A 21,052-nucleotide genomic window follows, 5' to 3' on the forward strand; every position below is an offset into this window, starting at 1 on the left:
ATTTTTGTTAAAAATTCAGAGCTCTCCCATTATTTAGCCAAATCTTTTTTTTTTGTTTTGGAGACAGAGTCTTGCTCTGTCACCCAGGCTGGAGTGCAGTGGCATGATCTTGGCTCACTGCAACCTCCGCCTTCCAGGTTCAAGCAATTCTCCTGCCTCAGCCTCCCGAGTAGTTGGGATTACAGGTACACGCCACCACACCAAGCGAATTTTTGTGTTTTTAGTAGAAATGGGGTTTCACCATGTTGGCCAGACTGGTCTCAAACTCCTGACCTCAGGTGATCCTCCTGCCTCAGCCTCCCAAAGTGCTGGGGTTGCAGGCGTGAGCCACTGTGCCTGGCTTTTTTTTTTTTGGATCTAAGAGTTGACCTTGGAAATACAGTGGTGGGTGCTTTGAGTGAGCTGGCTCTATGTCTTCACATCAGACATTGAGATGCCTTCAGATAGAGAATTTCACTGTCACAGGAATTAGTATGATAATTGAAGATTTTTTTTTTTGCTTGTTTTCACGTAATTTTGAGGAATCATAATTTCTCAATAAAAACCAAATATCTTTCTTGGCACTACGTATCTTATCCTTAGATGAAAAATACAATAGTTGTCAGTGTATGACCTTTACGTCTGCATTCATGATCCTGTAAATTCCTCTAATTCTGATCCATAGAGTGCTAGGTTCCTGCAAGGGTACTCCGCCATGCTGAAACTTGCTCTCCTCATCAGCTGCTGCCTCCCAGAACCTCCTCTCCCCACAAAGACAGAATTTACTCCTTTTCTTGTTGCTGAGCTCCTATTTCCAAGATGATGTTACATTTACCTGGTAAATTTTATCCTAACATAAGAAGGCTAAGGCCCAGTGGGTCTGGCCACCTTATAACAAAGGAGAAGGTCCTCCTCGAGAGCATGCCCCTGCCCTACTGACTCGTTCAAAACTATGACCCTGAAAAGTAGAAATTATAAGCTGAGGAGGAGGGAAAAATGGGCCCTTGGCAGGGCAGGGAGATTTTTTTTGGGCGGGGGGCGGTGGGTGGAAATAGAGTTTTACAGTATCCTGAATGTCAAAATGTGAGATAGCTACTGTTCTACCAACATAGAGCCCGTTATGTATATAGAGCCAGTTATGATTTTGTTCTTAATTTTGTTTTTCTGGTGCTTTGGGGAAGGAGCTGGTCTTTTAGGGAGTGGGTCAGGTACAGCATGCCAGACCTTTTAAGAATGAAGCCGCCTGAATTAGCACCTGGATACTCTTCAGAGAACTGCAAACAAAGAAAGTGGAGGTAGTGATTCAATGCTATTATAACTCTGAAAATATCTGACTTCTCCAATTCCACTGTACAAATGAGCCTAAACATTGAATGGAAATACATGGTTCCCGCTATTTTTGTTGGTAAGAGTTTGGTGGGAAAGAACCAGGGATTGACTTACAGACCTCATGTGTGTTTGGCTGGGTCATTCTAGAGGTTCTTGACATTTTAGGAAAGGTAATACAAGTAGAAAAATCAAAATGAAAATAGCAATTTGAAGAACTTCTATAACAACCTTATGAAAGAAATACAGATTTTGAAAAGTACTATTTGTTCAAACAAAGCATAGTTGCATTTTCCCAGGAAGTGGACAAAAAACCAACATGAGTTGCTCTAATAGCCCAGGTCGATGATGAGTAAGTCTTGAGAGCTGCTTCTGTGGGGGTGTTTTATGATAGGCCTGCTCTTAGTTTTCATGTTGAGGTTGTAAAACTGTGCTGACACCAAGGAGCCAATGCTGAGGCTCTGCTGGCTGCTGCACAAGCTTGGGCTTTGTCATTTCTCAGAATGATGCTAAGGGTTGCATAATCACAGCTACTTATGGGCCGAACTCAGGTCTAGCAGCCCATCTAGAAATTTCAGACAGCAGCAGACTTGAGGTCTGAGTTGCTTAGATGATTATGCCACATGCTCCCTAGCCAGGCTGTAGGAGAGCCTTGTAAATCTGGAACATTTCGTACTGATGCATTTAAGGATAGTGTGCTTTGGCTAACAGTGTTTTATCTATTTGAATACTTATTTTCTCTTTAGGACATGTTGGGATCCCAGTTTTTACAAAGCAGTCTTAAGCTTTATCTTTTTTTCTTTAGATTATGATTTACCTTATTGATAAGGTACTTCCCGAAAGCTATTTTGTCAATAATCTCCGGGCATTGTCTGTGGATATGGCTGTCTTCAGAGACCTTTTAAGAATGAAGCTGCCGGAATTATCTCAGCACCTGGATACTCTTCAGCGAACTGCAAACAAAGAAAGTGGAGGTAGGATTCAATGCTCTTGTAACTGAAAATATTTGTCTTCTCTGATTCCACTGTACAAATGAGTCTAAACATTGAATGGAAATATATATTTCCAGGTATTATAAGAGCTTGGTGTAATGAAACAGATTTTTAGAGAATGAAAACAAAACTGAAAATAACAAAAGGCCACATGTTGAACCTCTAACTGGTCATAGTTAGGAAGTCAGTCAAGAGCCTAATACTAGTACCAGATCAACAACTGAAATGATGTACTCTGGATGGAGTACCACGTACACATCTTACTATCTAGTTAAACTGCTCTAAGCTGGCACCAAACTTGCAGGAGTCTTTAAAACTGAGCTACAGGTACAATTTAGTACAAACTGGTTTTACCTGAACCATTGAGATTATGAAAGAGTAGCTAAGAGCCACTGCTATCTAGTGGGCATGATCCAGTTTTTGGAAGTATCTGAGCTCATAGCTGTCATTATACGCACTGCTTGTACTTCCCTGGCTGTGTGTACAGAATAGTCAGGAGTTTGTTGTGTTTCCTCCAAGCCAGTGGTCCCCAACCTTTTTGGCACCAGGGACCGGTTTCAGGGAAGACAGTTTTTTCCACAGACCAGGGCTTGGGGGATGGTTTCAGGATAATTCAAGCACATTACATTTATTGTGTACTTTATATATATTATTATTACATTGTAATACATAATGAAATAATTACACAACTCACTATAATGTGGGATCAGTGGGAGCCCTGAGCTTGTTTTCTTGCAACTAGATGGTCCCACCTGGGGGTAATGGGAGACAGTGATGGATCATCAGGCATTAGATTCTCATAAGGAGCGTGAAACCTGGATCCCTCACATGCACAGTTCACAACAGGCCTTGTGTTCCTATGAGAATCTAATGGTGCTGCTGATCTGACAGGAGGCAGAGCTCAGGTGGTGAGCAATGGGGAGTGGCTGTAAATACAGATGAAGTTTTGCTTGCTGCTCACCTCCTGCTGTGTGACCTGGTTCCTAGCAGGCCACAGACCCAGAGATACCTGAGTATCTCTAGGCATTTCCTTCTAAGCCATTTGAATAATCTCATTTAACTTGGCTCTGCAGTATAACTGTGTGGATTTTATAATGCTTCCGGATAGGCCAATCTTCCCTGTCCCCTAGTCAAGACTCACTTTAGTGAGCTACATGTTTTTACCCAAGTGCCTGGCTGTGAGGAACAACCTCAGATTCTAGTCTGTGAACAAAGATACTCCCATTGTTCATAGGTAAGGAGGAAGAAAATGAATATAGGAAAACAGACATCTTTTTGTTTACACTTAGGTAATTGTACATATTGGCTATAATTTGGAGGGAGGATCGCTCTAAATATTTGAATTTTTTTTTTTTTTTTTTTTTTTTTTTGAGACAGAGTCTTGCTCTGTCACCCAGGCTGGAGTATAGTGGCCGGATCTCAGCTCACTGCAAGCTCCGCCTCCTGGGTTCACGCCATTCTCCTGCCTCAGCCTCCCGAGTAGCTGGGACTACAGGCGCCCGCCACCTCGCCCGGCTAGTTTTTTGTATTTTTAGTAGAGACGGGGTTTCACCATGTTAGCCAGGATGGTCTCGATCTCCTGACCTCGTGATCCGCCCGTCTCGGCCTCCCAAAGTGCTGGGATTACAGGCTTGAGCCACCGCGCCCGGCCTTTGAATTTTTATATCACATAAAAATACATACTGATCACATAAAGTAAGAGAGAGTACTATGTTTTTAATAAATTCAGAAATTTCAAAATTGGCTGGACCCCAGATCTTTAGTTGGAAATACTTTTAAATGTAATGTTTATTCTCTATTTTGGGATTTGCCAACTATCTTTCTGTTAATGATTTCTAGTTTAACTCCACTGTGGTCTGAGAACTATGTATAACTTAAGAAGTTGATAGATAATTTATAGTGAGCAATTTTATTCTTATCAAAGCAGCATTTGAATATAAGTGGGCATTATATGATTTCGAAAATCTGATGGCTTTTGCTTTTGAGAGACTGAAATCCTTTCTTCTATTTTTGGTGAGGAAAACTTTTTCCTTAATTTTCAGCTCACTACAATAGGCAGAGCCAAAGTAAATTTTAGATTAAGATTTCTGAAGTATTGTAAATATTTTGTGAAGTTCATATTTATAAAGCATACCTGTATTTTTCCAGAAACATGGCAGGAAAAATAGGAAGAAAGAACAAGAGTTTAGAAATATGAGGAAATCAGTCAGGAAATACAACACATCTGAGTGGACATGGAAGACTAGAAAAGGGTATCTGCATATGTGGCCAGTCATCAGTTCTGAAGGAATTGAATATGTTTGTTTTGTTTCAGGTGGATATGAGCCCCCACTTACAAATGTCTTCACGATGCAGTGGTTTCTGACTCTCTTTGCCACGTGCCTCCCTAATCAGACCGTTTTAAAGATCTGGGATTCAGTCTTCTTTGAAGGTTCAGAAATCATCCTAAGGGTGTCGCTGGCCATCTGGGCAAAATTAGGAGAGTAAGTGAGTTCCACATTCTGCTCTGTTCTGTGATGTTGAGGGTCTTCAGCAGTTTTTGTGCTCTAATATGTAAAGCATCGATATTTAAGTGAAAACAGAAAGTTGTGAACTTTTAAAATTGCTTTAGCCTCCTGAAATCTCAGCAGGCTCATTGCTGGCACATGCAGTCTATTTTGGAGAAGGGGGCAGACTCCTTTAGGCCTTCAGATTCTCCCGCTCCTCCTCAAGCGCTTGTGTCCTGGCTGGTTCACTCCTTGTCAGCATCTCTGTGGACACTAGTTGGGAAGAGGGAAAGGAACTTAGGTGGCAGAGAAACTGAAAGATGTGGTTAGGAGTAGGTGAATTTGTTAGTTAATATTACAATTTGGATTATTGATGAATCTTTATTTTGTTCTGCCTTTCAGGGCTGTGATAAAATTAAATGAGATAACAAGGTATCTAGCCTGGTAGAACACATAGAACTTCTTTCCTTTCATTAAGAATTAATACTCTGTTGGAATCTGTCACTGCCAAAACATATTACCAAATAGATTTTGCTTATATTCTTTACTGGTAGCAGGGCTGAAAAAGATAGGGTGTTTTTCATTCATCTTTGATATATTATGACTACTACATAAATTTCGTACCTTCTGGGTAACGGAAGAAGCATTAAGTGGTGAAGTTTTTACCATTTCTCTTCTGGAGCTATAAATGACGAGTGGGTTCCCATAGACAATATGTCACAAAACTAGTAAATCACTGGCACAGTTTTGTTTCGAAAACCTTTTAACTAGCCTTTGTATTTATGGTAAGTTGTTTCCTGGGAGACTTCTGGCATTTTTAACAATTTTGCAAAGAAAGATCCACCAACTATCAATTCAGGGACTTAAAAAATTATTCTTGTGTGTATTTTTAAACATCACCTAGCTATCTCCTTTGCCTTGGTTTTGTTGTACATTGCTTTTCAGCTGGGTAAATAAATTCATCTGTATGGGATTTGGTGTTCTATTTACTTATCTCTCATTACCTCCCAGTAACTACCTCTTGCTGCAGCCATGTATTTCCAACTTACTGTATACATTGTAAACCCTTTGAGCTTTGATAGTTTCTTTGGGTGTGATAGTCCAGTTGCTGCATGGCTGGTTTATAACATTAAAATAGTAAAGCGCTTTACTGTATGATGAGCCAGTTATAATTGCCTTTGTGTTGGTTCTTCATGAGTGAGCAGGAAGAAAAGAGGTGATCCTGGTTTTACTCCTCTCTATCCATTAATCTGTAGAATCAGAATTTATTCCTATGATCATTCCAGGGATGTCACACTGTTGAAATAATAATAGCTGCAACAAAAGCCAATATTCATTGAGTGCTTGCAATGAACAGGAACTGTTCTAATTACTCTGGATGTATAAACTCATGTATTCTTCATCATCCTGTAAAGTACGCACTGTTGTCATCTCCATTTTATAGATGTGAGAATTGAGGCACAGAGAAGTTCAGTTAATTGTCTAAAGTCACCCAATTACTAAGTGGAATGGGCTGAATTTGAGCCCAGGCTTTCCTGGCTCTAGAGTCTGTGCTTTTAATAATGTGAATCTGGCCGGGCGCGGTGGCTCAAGCCTGTAATCCCAGCACTTTGGGAGGCCGAGACGGGCGGATCACGAGGTCAGGAGATCGAGACCATCCTGGCTAGCATGGTGAAACCCCGTCTCTACTAAAAAATACAAAAAAACTAGCCGGGCGAGGTGGCGGGCGCCTGTAGTCCCAGCTACTCGGGAGGCTGAGGCAGGAGAATGGCGTGAACCCAGGAGGCGGAGCTTGCAGTGAGCTGAGATCCGGCCACTGCACTCCAGCCTGGGCGACAGAGCGAGACTCCGTCTCAAAAAAAAAAAAAAAAAAAAAAAAAAAAAGTGAATCTACTGATAATAAATGGCTAGTCTTTTTGAAGTTTAGGGGTATATGAATCAGAATGATAGAATTTTAACTCTGTCAGTTTTTGCTTATTACAATTCTGTATGTTTTGAGCATGCAGCTTGTTAAGGGAAAGGAAAGGCCATTGACATACATCATAAATGTCTGCAGTGCCTGCCATTGTGTTAGGCAGTTTAAACACATAATCTCATTCAGTTCTCCCAATAACCCTGTGAAGTAGGTAGGGTTGTTCTCTCTGTCTTTTCCACAAGAAAATTTCCCCAGGAAGGTTAATTAGCTGTTTCATAGTCACACAGCCAGTGAATAGCAGAACTGGGACTTAAATTTGGATCTTTCTGATTCTAGTGCCTATAATCTTCCCCACAAACTTCCTGTTGGAAAAACCATAAAAGCATATAGGTAATCTCCAGTTTATGTACACCTGAGTAACATGTGCCTTATATATGGTTATCTAGGACCTCTCCTTTCACCTGGCTTCTGCAACTTGGAATTTCTACCTTTCACTTCACCAAGGGTACTCTGGAATATGTAAATTGTAGACCATTAGCACACTATCACTAGCATCTCTTTATGTGTCCTTTCTCCTCTGCCCCTGCTGCTGTTTTGGTTTCCTCCCTCATCACCCATGCCTGGCCCACTGTGGTATGTCCTCCTTGGTTTCCCCATGGTAACCCACATTTGCCGTGCCACCTCCAGGCAGACCTTGCCAAGGGCACAGCTGTTCCCTCACTCCCTACTTAAAGCCTTTTCATGACTCATGCTCTGTAGAGGCTCAGCTGCCAGGTGAGGCCTTTGCTCTCTGCTCTCAGTAACTCTCTTCCCTCAGCTCTCACTGGCTTCCTCTGGTCCTGCAACCACTTCCCCCATGCTGGTCTCACTGGTTGTGTGGAGCTACTTGCAGTTCCCCAGATGAGGCCTGCTGTCTCCTGCATCTGTGTCTTTGGAATGCTTATTCTTCCTTGTCAGCCTGAAAAACAATTTCATCTCAACATTATTTCTCTTCCTTACCTCCCGGGGTAAATTTAAGCACCTTTCATTCATGCCCACAGGCTGCTCTACACTTTTATAGTAATACTTCAGCAGTTTATTCCATTCATTTATTTACATGATTGTGGCAATGGGATTAGAACAACACTCCAGAACTATGGTTTTTCCGTAATCATATTATTTTGGATGGCTTTACAGAAATCCCCCAGCATTAGTGTATATCTTCTGGTTAGTGGGAAACTAGAGTTATCCTACAATACAAAGAATGTTGTCATATAAAATGGAAATACCTAGGCTGGGTGCTGTGGCTCATGCCTGTAATCCCAGCACTTTGAGAGGCCAAGGCAGGTGGATCACTTGAGGCCAGGAGTTTGAGACCAGCCTGGCCAACATGGTGAAGCCCCATCTCTACTAAAAATACAAAAAATCAGCAGGGCGTTGTGGTGGACGCCTGTAGTCTCAACTACTCGGGAGGCTGAGGCAGGAAGATTGATTGAACCCAACAGGTGGAGGTTGCAGTAGGCTAAGATCACACCACTGTGCTCCAGCCTGGGCGACAGAGGGAGACTTTGTTACAATAAATAAATAAATTGGAAATACCTGGTACTCTTTGCTTTGGGCTCTTCTGTTTTCCCCTTTCTAGAAGAAAGATTGAAGTCCAACCTGGCTCACAGGTAGCCAAGTGAGTGTCAGATTCTTTATTTACATGTAGAACTGAATGCAGGAAAAGGTGTAATCTCCAACTAGCAGCAGCACCCCGAGAAGAACTCAGAAAATTCTGCCTGTGAAAACTCCCCATGGACTGATGAAATATGCAGATGCAGTTCTTGTAATTTTCATCTTTTATTCCTACTGTGGTTTGGTTTTAAATCTATTATATTAATGATATCACTGTTTGCAGATTAAGACCAATAGACTCCCTCAAAGGAGATAATTGTTCTTTAGTACCCAATTTCATGGTTATGATTTCTAACCAGTGGTGGGAATTCTGATGTGTCGATTGTGTCCCGTGGAAACAATAAAGATGCCACAGCTGGGATTGTGAGGCTGGGGGAGCCAAGTAGGAATGACAGGACTTATCCAAAACGAGTACCTTAAAGTTGCTTTTAGTATTTTTAAATGTTTCACCCACAGTGGGCTTTAGGAATATCAGGATTTTGATATTCATTGATTGATAACTTGAGTTATTTGATGGCAAAAGGCCACTGCCCCCCCTTTTTTTGAGACAGGGTCTCACTCTGTCACCCAGGCTGGGTTGCAGTGGTGCTATCATGGCTCACTGCAGCCTTGGCCTCCCAGGCTCAGGTGATCCTCCTGCTTTAGCCTTCTGAGTAGCTGGGACCACAGATGTGCACCACGATACTCAGCTGATTTTTAAAATTATTTGGAGAGATCGGGTCTTGCTGCGTTGAGGCTCCTGGCCTCAAGCAATCCCCCTGCCCCAGCCTCCCAAAGTGCTGGGATTATAGGCATGAGCCACCATGCCCAGCCCAATATATCTTATACCTGCAGCATGCACTGTTACACAGCATGGATGCCCTAAACAAGTTCTATTTTCTGTCCTTTCTTTATCTAGGCAGATAGAATGTTGTGAAACAGCAGATGAATTCTACAGCACCATGGGGCGCCTTACCCAGGAGATGCTAGAGAATGATCTTCTGCAAAGCCATGAACTCATGCAGGTGAGTGGGCAACATGGAGCAGCCTGGCTCAGGGAACCCCAGGCACGGTGGGAACAACCAGTGCCAGAGCAGCGGTCTTGAGAAATGTGCTTGGTTAGCTGTCAGACTTAGTTTCTTAAATTGACCAAGAGTCTGTTCATAATTTGATAAGAATGTATGTCATAAAAGGAAGTAAGAAATGAATGATGGATATTTGTTGTATCTTTCCTTCAGACTGTGTTGCTTAGAAATCATTAGCAGCAATATAAAGATAAACTGGAAAAATACACTGGAAAAACAAAATCACCAAGTGCTTATTCTGAATTTTATTCTTAGCCTTTCTTTCCTTTTTTGAGACTGTCTCATTCTATCACCCCAGCTGGAGTGCAGTGGCACAATTGTTGCTCACTGTAGCCTCTGTCTCCTGGGCTTAAGCGATCCTCCTATCTCAGTCTCCTGAGTAACTGGGACTATGGGCTTATGCAGCCATACAGCTAATTTTTTATTTTTATTTTTGTATAGATGGAGTCTTGCTATGTTGCCTAGGCTAGTCCTGAACTCCTAGACTCAAGTGATCCTCCCATCGCGGCCTTCCTAAGTGCTGGGATTACAGGCATGAACCATTGTGCCCAGCCTACTTAGACTTGTGGGGGAAAACAGTTAGTGTGGGGAAGAAATTATTGAGGATAAAAAAGATTATTCTCATCAGCATTTTGATTCATTTGTTTTACCCATATTTTCAACTCAGGTAACTATATATTAATCATAAATTTTAAAGTGAAAGACTTGAAGGGTTTGGTTATTTTTTTATGGCATATTACTGTACCTCAATATCATATTCATCAAGTCTTTGAAATTGACAGCAAGTATAGAAAAAATAGCTGACTTATTAACACTCAGTCTTCCATTAGATTCTTTTTTTAATTTTTGTGGGCACATAGTAGGTGCATATATTTATGGGGTACATGAGACACTTTGATATAGGCATGCAATGCATAATAATCATATCATGGTAAATGGGGTATTCATCTCCCCAAGTGTTTATCCTTTGTGTTAGAAACAATCCAATTATACTTTTAAAGTTATTTCTAAATGTGCAATTAAATTACTATTGACTCTAGTCGTCCTGTTGTGCTATCAAATACTAGGTCTTATTCATTTTTTCTAACTACTTTTTGTACCCAGTATCTCTACTTCCCTATCAACTACTCTTCCCAGCCTCTGGAAACCATCCTGCTACTGTCTATCTCCATCATTTCAATTGTTTTAATTTTCAGCTCCCACAAATAAGTGCAGACTTTCAAAGTTTGTCTTTCCGTGCCTGGCTTATTTCACTTAACATAATGATCTCCATTTCCATCCATGTTGTTGCAAATGACAGAATCTCATTCTTTTTTTATGGCTGAATAGTACTCCATATTGTATATATACCACATTTTCTTTATCCCTTCATTGGTTGATGGACACTTAGGTTGCTTCCAAATCTTGGCTATTGTGAACAGTGCTGCGAGAAACACGGGAGTGCAGATACCGTTTTGATATACTGATTTCCTTTCTTTTGGGTGTGTAACCAGCAGGCAATTTTTGGATCGTATGGTAGCTCCAATTTTAGTTTTTTTTTGAGGAACCTCCAACCTGTTCTCCATAGCGATTGTACTAATTTACATTCCCACCAACAGTGTACAAGGGTTCCCTTTTCTCCACATCCTTGCCAACATTTGTTACTGCCTGTCTTGATTAAAAGCCATTTTAACTGGGGTGAGATAATATTTCATTGTCATTCTGATTTGCATTCTGATGATCAGTGATTTTGAGCATCTTTTCTTTGTTGTTGTTGGGTTTTTTTTTCTTTTTTTTTGGAGGCAGAGTGTCACTCTGTCCCCAGGTTGGAGTACAGCGGCACCGTCTCAGCTCACCGAATCGCGGTTCAATAATCACTCCTGGGAGCCGGGCGCGGTGGCTCACGCCTGTAATCCCAGCACTTTGGGAGGCCGATGTGGGTGGATCACGAGGTCAGGAGATCCAGACCATCCTGACTAACACAGTGAAACCCCATCTCTACTAAAAGTTCAAAAAATTAGCAGGGCGTGGTTGCGGGCGCCTGTAGTGCCAGCTACTCGGGAGGCTGAGGCAGGAGAATGGCGTGAACCCGGGAGGCGGAGCTTGCAGTGAGCTGAGATCGCACCACTGCACTCCAGCCTGGGCGACAGAGCGAGACTCCGTCTCAAAAAAAAAAAAAAAAAAAAATTGCTCCTGAGTTCAAGCGATTTTTGTGCCTCAGCCTCCCAAGTAGCTGGAACTACAGGTGTTCGCCACCACGCCAGGCTAATTTTTGTATTTTTAGTAGAGATGGGGTTTCTTTTGTTTGTTTGTTTGTTTTTTTTGAGACGGAGTCTCGCTCTGTCGCCGAGACTGGAGTGCAGTGGCCGGATCTCGGCTCACTGCAAGCTCCGCCTCCCGGGTTTACGCCATTCTCCTGCCTCAGCCTCCCGAGTAGCTGGGACTACAGGCGCTCGCCACCTCGCCCGGCTATTTTTTTGTATTTTTTACTAGAGACGGGGTTTCACCGGGTTAGCCAGGATGGTCTTGATCTCCTGACCTCGTGATCCGCCCGTCTCGGCCTGAGATGGGGTTTCACCATGTTGGCCGGGCTAGTCTCAAACTCTTGACATCAAGTGATCCTCCTGCCGAGCTTGGCCTCCCAAAATGCTAGAATTATAGGCGTGAGCCATGGCGCCTGGCCTAGAGCACTTTTCATAAGCCTGTTTGTCATTTGTATATCTTCTTTTGAGAAATGGCTATTCAGATCTTTTGCTCATTTTTAATCAAATTATAAGATTATAAGAGTTATTTGAACTCCTTGTATATTCTGGTTATTAATCCCTTTTCCGATGAGTAGTTTACAAATATTTTCTTCCACTCTCTGAGTTGTCTCTTCATGTTGTTGATTGTTTTCTTTGCTGTGCAGGAGCTTTTTAACTTGATATGATCCCATTTGTCCATTTTGCTTTGGGTGTTTGTGCTCATGGGGTATTACTCAAGAAATTTTTGCCCACTACAATGTTTTGGAGAGTTTTTCCAATGTTTTATTGTATTAGTTTCAAGTTGGAAGTCTTAGATTTGAGTTTTTAATCCATTTTGATTTGATTTTTGTATATGGCAAGAGATAGGGGTCTAGTTTTGTTCTTCTGTGTATGGATATCTCGTCTTCCTGGCACTATTTATTGAAGAGATTGTCTTTTCCCCAATGTGTGTTCTTGGCACCTTTGCCGATAATGAGTTCACTGTAGGTATGTGGATTTGTTTCTGGGTTCTCTGTTCTGTTCCATAGGTCTGTGTGTCTGTTTTTATGCCAGTACCATGCTGTCTGGGTTACTATAATAGTAGTATAATTTGAAGTCAAATAACGTGATTCCTTCAGTTTTGTTCTTTTTGCTCAGAATAGCTTTGACTATTCTGGGTCTTTTGTGGTTCCATATAAATTTTAGGATCGCTTTTCTGTTTCTGTAAAGAATATCGTTGGTATTTTGATAGATATTTTATCAAATCTGTAGATTGCCTTAGGTAGTATGGACATTTTAACAATACTGATTCTTGCAATCCATGAACGTGTTGTATCTTCACATTTTTTGGTGTCCTCTTTGATTTCTTTCATTAGTGTTTTATGGTTGTCATTGTAGAGCTCTTTCATTTCTTTGGTTAACTTAATTCCTAGGTAGTTAATTTTGTTTGTTGCTAATATAAATGGGATTTTAAAATTTCTTTTTCAGATTGTTCACTGTTTGCATATAGAGATGCTACTGATTTTTCTTTACTGGGAGACTTTTTATTATGGCTTCCATCTTGTTACTTGTTATTGGTATGTTCAGGTTTTGGATTCCTTCATTGTTCAATCTTGGTAGGTTGTATGTCTAGGAATTTATCCATTTTCTCTAGATTTTCTGATTTATTGGTATACAGTTGCTCATAGCAGTCACTAATGATCCTTTGATTTTCTGTGGTATTAGTTTTAATGTCTCCTTTTTCATCTCTGAGTTTGTTTATTTGGATCTTCTTTTTTTCTCAGTCTAGCTACAGGTGTGTCAATTTTATTTATCTTTTAAAAAAAACCAACTTTTCATTCTTTAATCTTTTGTATTGTTTTTTCATTCAGTTTTATTTATTTCTGCTCCGATCTTTATTGTTTCTTCTACTAATTTTGGGTTTGGTTTGCTCTTGTTTTTCTAGTGCTTTACTATATATCATTACATTATTTATTTGATGTTTTTCTTCTTTTTCGATGTAGACATTTATAACTATAAATTTCCCTCTTAGTACTGCTTTCACTCTGACCCCATAGGTTTTAGTATGTTGTATTTTCATTATCATTTGTTTCAAAAACATTTTCAGTTTCCTTTTTAGTTTCTTCATTGACCCACTGGTCACTCAATAGCATACTGTTTAATTTTTATGTGTTTGTATAGTTTGCAAAATTCCTCTTGTTATTGATTTGTAGTTTTACTCCATTGTGGTCAGAGAAGATCCTTGATGTTATTTCAATTTTTTGAATATTTTAAGACTTGTTTTGTGACCTAACATATGATCTATTCTTGAGAATGATCCATGTGCTGAAGAGAAAAATGTGTATTCTCCAGGTGTTGGATGAAACATTCTGTAAACATCTACTAGGTCCATTTGTTCTATAGTACAGATTAGGTTTGATGATTTTTTTTTTTGTTGATTTTCTGTCTGGGTGATCTGTCCAATGCTGAAAATAGGGTATTGAAATCTCTAGCCATTACTGTGCTTGGGTCTATCTCTGTCTTTAGCTCTAATAATATTTGCTTTATTATCTGGGTCCTCCAGTGTTGGGTGCATATATATTTGTAATCATTATATCCCCTTGCTGAATTGACCGCCTTTATCATTACATAATGACCTTCTTCGTGTCTTCTTATTTTTGTTTTGAAATCTATTTTTTTCTGATAGAAGTACAGCTACTCCTGCTCCTTTTTTGCTTTCCATTGGCGTGGAATAACTTTTTCCATCCCTTCATTTTCAGTCTATGTGTATCTTTTTTTTTCTTTGTTATACTTTAAGTTCTGGGATACATGTGCAGAATGTGCAGGTTTGTTACATAGGTATATACGTGCCATGGTGGTTTGTTGCCCCCATCAACCTCTCGTCGACATTAGGTATTTCTCTTAATACTATCCCTCCCCTAGCCCCATACCCTGTGACAGGTCCCAGTATGTGATGTTCCCCTCCCTGTGTCCATGCGTTCTCATTGTTCAGCTCCCACTTTTAAGTGAGAACCTGCGGGGTGTGGTTTTCTGTTCCTGTATTAGTTTGCTGAGAATGATGATTTCCAGCTTCATCCATGTCCCTGCAAAGGACATGAGCTCATCCTTTTTTTATGGCTGCATAGTATTTCAGGGTGTATATGTGCCCACATTTTCTTTATCAAGTCTGTCATTGATGGGCATTTGGGTTGATTCCAAGTCTTTGCTGTTGTGAATAGTGTTGCAGTAAACATATGTGTGCATGTGTCTTTATGGTAGAATGATTTATAATCCTTTGGGTATATACCCAGTAATGGGATTGCTTGGTCAAATTGTATTTCTGGTTCTAGATCCTTGAGGAATCGCCACACTGTCTTCCCACAATGGTTGAACTAATTTACACTCCCACCAACAATGTAAAAGTGTTCCTATTTCTCCACATCCTCTCCAGTATCTGTTGTTTCCTGACTTTTTAATGATTGCCATTCTAACTGGTGTGAGATGGTATCTCATTGTGGTTTTGATTTGCATTTCTCTAATGACCAGTGATAATGAGCTTTCTTTCATATGTTTGTTGGCTGCATAAATGTCTTCTTTTGAGAAGTGTCTGCTCATATCCTTTGTCCACTTTTTGATGGGGTTGTTTGTGTTTTTCTTGTAAATTTGTTTAAGTTCCTTGTAGATTCTGGATATTAGCCCTTTGTCAGATGGAAAAGTTTTCTCCTATTCTATAGGTTGCCTGTTCACTCTAATGATAGGTTCTTTTGCTGTGCAGAAGTTCTTTAGTTTAATTAGATCCCGTTTGTCTATTTTGGCTTTTGTGGCCATGGTTTTTGGTGTTTTAGTCATGAAGTCTTTGCCCATGTCTATGTCATGAATGGTATCACCTAGGTTTTCTTCTAGGGTTTTTATGGTTTTAGGTCTTATGTTTAAGTCTTTAATCCACCTTGAGTTAATTTTTGTGTAGGGTGTAAGGAAGGAATCCAGTTTCAGTTTTCTGCATATGACTAGCCAGTTTTCCCAACACCATTTATAAATAGGGAATCCTTTCCTCATTGCTTGTTTGTGTCAGGTTTGTCAAAGATCAGATGGTTGTAGATGTGTAGCATTATTTCTGAGGCCTCTGCTCTGTTCCATTGGTTTATATATTTGTTTTGGTACCAATACCATGCTGTTTTGGTTACTGTAGCCTTATAGTATAGTTTGAAGTTAGGTAGTGTGATGTCTCAAGCTTGTTCTTTTTTCTTGGGATTGTCTTGGCTATATAGGCTCTTTTTTGGTTCCATATGAGATTTAAAGTAGTTTTTCCTAATTCTGTGAAGAAAGTCAATGATAACTTGATGGGGATAGCATTGAATCTATAAATTACTTTGGGCAGTATGGCCATTTTCACGATATTGAGTCTTCCTATCCATGAGCATGGAGTGTTTTTCCATTTGTTTGTGTCCTGTCTTATTTCTTTGAGCAGTGATTTGTAGTTCTCCTTGAAGAGGTCCTTCACATCCCTTGTAAGTTGTATTCTCTTTGTAGCAATTGTGAATGGGAGTTCGCTCATGATTTGACTCTCTGTTTGTCTATTATTGGTGTATAAGAATGCTTGTGATTTTTGCACATTGATTTTGTATCCTGACACTTTGTTGAAGTTGCTTATCAGCTTAAGGAGATTTTGGGCTGAGATGATGGGGTTTTCTAAATATGCAATCATGTCATCTGCAAACAGAGACAATTTGACTTCCTCTCTTCCAACTTGAATACCCTTACTTCTTTCTCCTGCCTGATTGCCCTGGCCAGAACTTCCAATACTATCTTGAATAGGAGTGGTGAGAGAGGGCATCCTTATCTTGTGCCAGTTTTCAAAGGGAATGCTGCTCCCAGCTTTTGCCCATTCAGTATGATATTGGCTGTGGGTTTGTCATAAATAGCTATTATTATTTTGAGATATGTTCCATCAATACCTAGTTTATTGAGTGTTTTTAGCATGAAGGGGTGTTGAATTTTATTGAAGGCCTTTTCTCCAACTGTTGAGATAATCATGTGGTTTTTGTCATTGGTTCTGTTTATGTGATGGATTACGTTTATTGATTTGTGTATGTTGAACCAGCCTTGCATCCCAGGGATGAAACCAACTTGATTGTGGTGGGTAAGCTTTTGGATGTGCTGCTGGATTTGGTTTGCCAGTATTTTATTGAGGATTTTTGCATCGATGTTCATTAGGGATATTGACCTGAAATTTTCTTTTTTTTCTTGTGTCTCTGCCAGGTTTTGGTATGAGGATGATGCTGGCCTCATAAAATGAGTTAGAGAGGAGTTCTTCTTTTTCTATTATTTGGAATAGTTTCAGAAGGAATGGTACCAGCTTCTCTTTGTACCTCTGGTAGAATTCAGCTGTTAATCCGTCTGGTCCTGGACTTTTTTTGGTTGGTAGGCTATTACTGCCTCAATTTTGGAACTTGTTATTGGTCTATTCAGGGATTCGACATCTTCCTGGTTTATACTTAGGGTGTATGTGTCTAGGAATTTATCCATTTCTTCTAGATTTTCTAGTTTATTTGCATAGAGGTATTTATAATATTCCCTGATGGTCGTTTGTATTTCTGTGGGATCAGTGGTGATATCCCCTTTATCATTTTTTATTGTGTCTAATTGATTCTTCTCTCTTTTCTTCCTTATTAATCTGGCTAGCAGTCTGTCTATTTTGTTGATCTTTTCAAAAAACCACCTCCTGGTTTCATTGATTTTTTTGAAGGGTTTTTCATGTCTCTATCTCCTTCAGTTCCACTCTGATCCTCATTTTATGAGGCCAGCATCATCCTCATACCAAAACCTGGCAGAGACACAACAAAAAAAGAAAATTTCAGGCCAATGTCCCATTTGCTTGGTAAATCTCCCTCCATCCCTTTATTTTGAGCCTGTATGACTCTTTGCACGTGAGATGGGTCTTCTGAATACAGCAAACCAATGGGTCTTGACTCTTTATCCAGTTTGTCAGTCTGTGTCTTTTAATTGGGGCATTTAGCCCATTTACATTTTTTTTTTTTTTTTGAGACGGAGTCTCGCTGTATTGCCCAGTCTGGAGTGCAGTGGCATAATTTTGGCTCACTGCAACCTCTGCCTCCTGGGTTCAAGCAGTTCTTCTGCCTCAGCCTCCTGAGTAGCTGGGACTACAGGTGCGCGCCACCATTCCCAGTTAATGTTTATCTTTTTAGTAGAGATGGGGTTTCACCATGTTGGTCAGGCCAGTCTCGAACTCCTGACCTCGTGATCTGCCTGCCTTGGCCTCCCAAAGTGCTGGGATTATAGGCATGAGCCACTAGGCCTGGCCTAGCCCATTTACATTTAAGGTTAATATTGTTATGTGTGAATTTGATCATTATGATGCTAGCTGGTTATTTTGCTCGTTAGGTGATGCAGTTTCTTCATAGTGTTGATGGTCTTTACAATTTGGTATGTTTTTACAGTGGCTGGTACCAGTTTTTCCTTTCCATATTTAGTGCTTCCTTAAGGAGCTCTTGTAAGGCAGGCCTGGTAGTAACAAAATCTCTCAGCATTTGCTTGTGTAGGATTTTATTTATCGTTTGCTTATGAAACTTAGTTTGGCTGGATATGAAATTCTGGGTTGAATATTCTTTTCTTTAAGAATATTGAATATTGGCCCTCACTCTCTTCTGGCTTGTAGGGTTTCTGCAGAGAGATCTGCTGTTAGTTTGATGGGCTTCCCTTTGTGGGTAACCCAACCTTTCTTTGGCTGCCCTTAACATTTTTTCCTTCATTTCAACTTTGGTGAATCTGACGATTATGTGTCTTGGGGTTGCTCTTCTTGAGGAGTGTCTTTGTGGTGTTCTCTGATTTTCTGAATTTGAATGTTGGCCTGTCTTGCTAGATTGGGGAAGTTCTCCTAGATAATATCCTAAAGAGTGTTTTCCAACTCACTTCCGTTCTTCCCGTCACTTTCATGTACACCAATCAAATGTAGGTTTGGTCTTTTCACATAGTCCCATATTTCTTGGAGGCTTTGTTTGTTCCTTTTCATTCTTTTTTCTCTAATCTTGTCTTCACGCTTTATTTAATCTCTGATATCCTTTCTTCCACTTGATCAGTTTGGCTATTGACACTTGTGTATGCTTCACAAAGTTCTTGTGCTGTGTTTTTCAACTCCATCAGGTCATTTTTGTTCTTCTCTAAACTGGTTATTCTAGTTAGCAATTCCTCCAACCTTTCTCAAGGTTCTTAGCTTCATGGTTCTTTAACTCAAAGGAGTTTGTTATTACACACCTTCTGAAGCCTACTTCTGTCAATTCGTCAAATTCATTCTCTGTCTAGTTTTGTTGCCTTGCTGTTGAGGAGTTGTGATCCTTTGGAGGAAAAGAGGCGTTCTGGTTTTTGGTATTTTCAGTCTTTTTGCACTGGTTTTTCCTCATTTTCATGGATTTATCTGCCTTTGGTCTTTGATGTTGGTGACCTTCGGCTGGCGTTTTTGTGTGGACATCCTTTTTGTTGATGTTGATGCTATTGTTTTCTAACAGTTAGTTGTTAGTTTTCTAATAGTCAGCATCTCTGCTGCAGGTCTGCTGGAATTCGTTGAAGGTCCACTCCAGACCCCGTTTTCCTGGGTATCACCAGTGAAGGCTGTAGAACAGCAAAGATTGCTGCCTGTTCCTTCCTCTGGAAGCTTTGTCCCAGAGGGGCACCTGCCAGATGCCAGCCGGAGCTCTCCTGTATGAGGTGTCTGTCGACCCCTGCTGGGAGCTGTCTCCCAGTCAGGAGGCACAGGAGTCAGGGACCCACTTGAGGAGGCAGTCTGTCCCTAAGCAGAGCTCTAGTGCTGTGCTGGGATATCTCACGCTCTTTTCAGAGCCAACAGGCAGGAACATTTAAGTCTGCTGAAGTTGCACCCACAGTTGCCCCTTCCCCCAGGTGCTCTGTCCCAGGGAGATGGGAGTTTTATCTACAAGCTGCTGACTGGGGCTGCTGCCTTTCTTTCAGAGATACGCTGCCCAGAGAGAAGGAATGTAGAGAGGCAGGCTGGCGGTGAGGCAGGAGCAGTGGTGGGCTCCTCCCAGTTTGAACTTCCTGGCTGCTTTGTTTACACTGTGAGGGGAAAACCACCTACTCAAGCCTCAGTAATGGTGGACGTCCCTACCCCCACCAAGCTTGAGCGTCCCAGGTTGACTTCAGACTGCTGTGCGGGCAGCGAGAATTTCAAGCCAGTGGATCTTAGCTTGCTGGGCTCCATGGGGGTGGGATCCGCTGAGCTAGACCACTTGGCTCCCTGGCTTCAGCCCCCTTTCCAGAGGAGTGAATGGTTCTGTCTTGCTGATGTTCCAGGCACCACTGGGGTATGAAAAAAAACTCCTGCAGCTAACTTGGTGTCTGCCCAAATGGCTACCCAGTTTTGTGGTTGAAACCCAGGGCCCTGGTGGTGTAGGCGCCTGAGGGAATCTCTTGGTCTGTGGGTTGCAAAGACCATGGGAAAAGCATGGTATCTGGGCCTGAATGCATCATTCCTGATGGCACAGTCCCTCAAGCCTTCCCTTTGCTAGGGGAGGAAGTTTCCCGACCCCTTGCACTTCCTGGGTGAGGCGATGCCCCACCCTGCTTCAGCTCACCCTCTGTGTGCTGTACCCATTGTCTAACCAGTCTTAGTGAGATGAACTAGCTATCTCAGTTGGAAATGCAGAAATCACCAACCTTCTTCATTGATCTCACTGGGAGATGCAGACCGGAGCTGTTTCTATTCAGCCATCTTGCCAGCTACCCAAGTCTATGTGTATATTTACAGGTGAAGTGTGTTTCTTGTGGGAAACAGATCATTGGGTCCTGTTTTTTCATCCGTTCAGCCACTCTGTGTCTTTTGATTGGAGAGTTTAGTGCATTTACATTCAGTGTTATTGATAAGTAAAGCCTTACTCCTGCCATTTTGTTATTTGTTTTCTGGTTGTTTTGTGGGCTTCTCTTTCTTCTTTCCTTCCTTCCTGTTCCTTTTTTGTGAAGATGATTTTTCTCTGGTGGTGTGCTTTAATTTCTTGCTTTTTATTTTTTGTGTATTGTATGTTTTTTGATTTGAGGTTACCATGACACTGGCACATACTATCTTAAGCCTATTATTTTAAACCGATGACAACGTAACAGTGGTTGCATAAACAAACGTGCAAAAAGAAAACTAATAAAAACTCCATACATTAACTTTGATCTTCTGCTTTTTAACTCTTTGTTGTTTCTCTTTATGTACTATGTCTTAAAAAGTTGTTCTAGTTATTATTTATTGGTTCATCATTTAGTCTTTCTTTTTTTTTTTGAGACCGAGTCTTGCTTTGTTGCCCAGGTTGGAGTGCAGTGGCGTGATCTCGGCGCACTGCAAGCTCCGTCTCTCAGGTTCAAGCCATTCTTCTGCCTCAGCCTCGCGAGTAGCTGGGACTACAGGTGCCTGCCACCATGCCCGACTAATTTTTTTGTG

The 21,052-nt window shown here is 41.0% G+C and overlaps 1 protein-coding gene across 4 annotated transcripts in view; it reads left to right on the forward strand.

Annotated features, from left to right (window-relative positions):
• The window catches only part of TBC1D30 (TBC1 domain family member 30), a 107,655-nt gene that overhangs the window by 62,561 nt on the left and 24,042 nt on the right, over window positions 1-21,052 (forward strand). For all 4 annotated transcript variants that reach the window (XM_050748608.1, XM_050748610.1, XM_050748609.1 and 1 more), the window contains 3 exons: window positions 2,111-2,279; window positions 4,612-4,780; window positions 9,253-9,358. In XM_050748608.1, the coding sequence (XP_050604565.1) occupies window positions 2,111-2,279; window positions 4,612-4,780; window positions 9,253-9,358 (444 nt within the window). The remainder of the gene's footprint in view (window positions 1-2,110; window positions 2,280-4,611; window positions 4,781-9,252; window positions 9,359-21,052) is intronic.

This window comes from Macaca thibetana, chromosome 11 (assembly GCF_024542745.1).
Source record: "Macaca thibetana thibetana isolate TM-01 chromosome 11, ASM2454274v1, whole genome shotgun sequence".
Lineage (NCBI taxonomy): Eukaryota > Metazoa > Chordata > Mammalia > Primates > Cercopithecidae > Macaca > Macaca thibetana.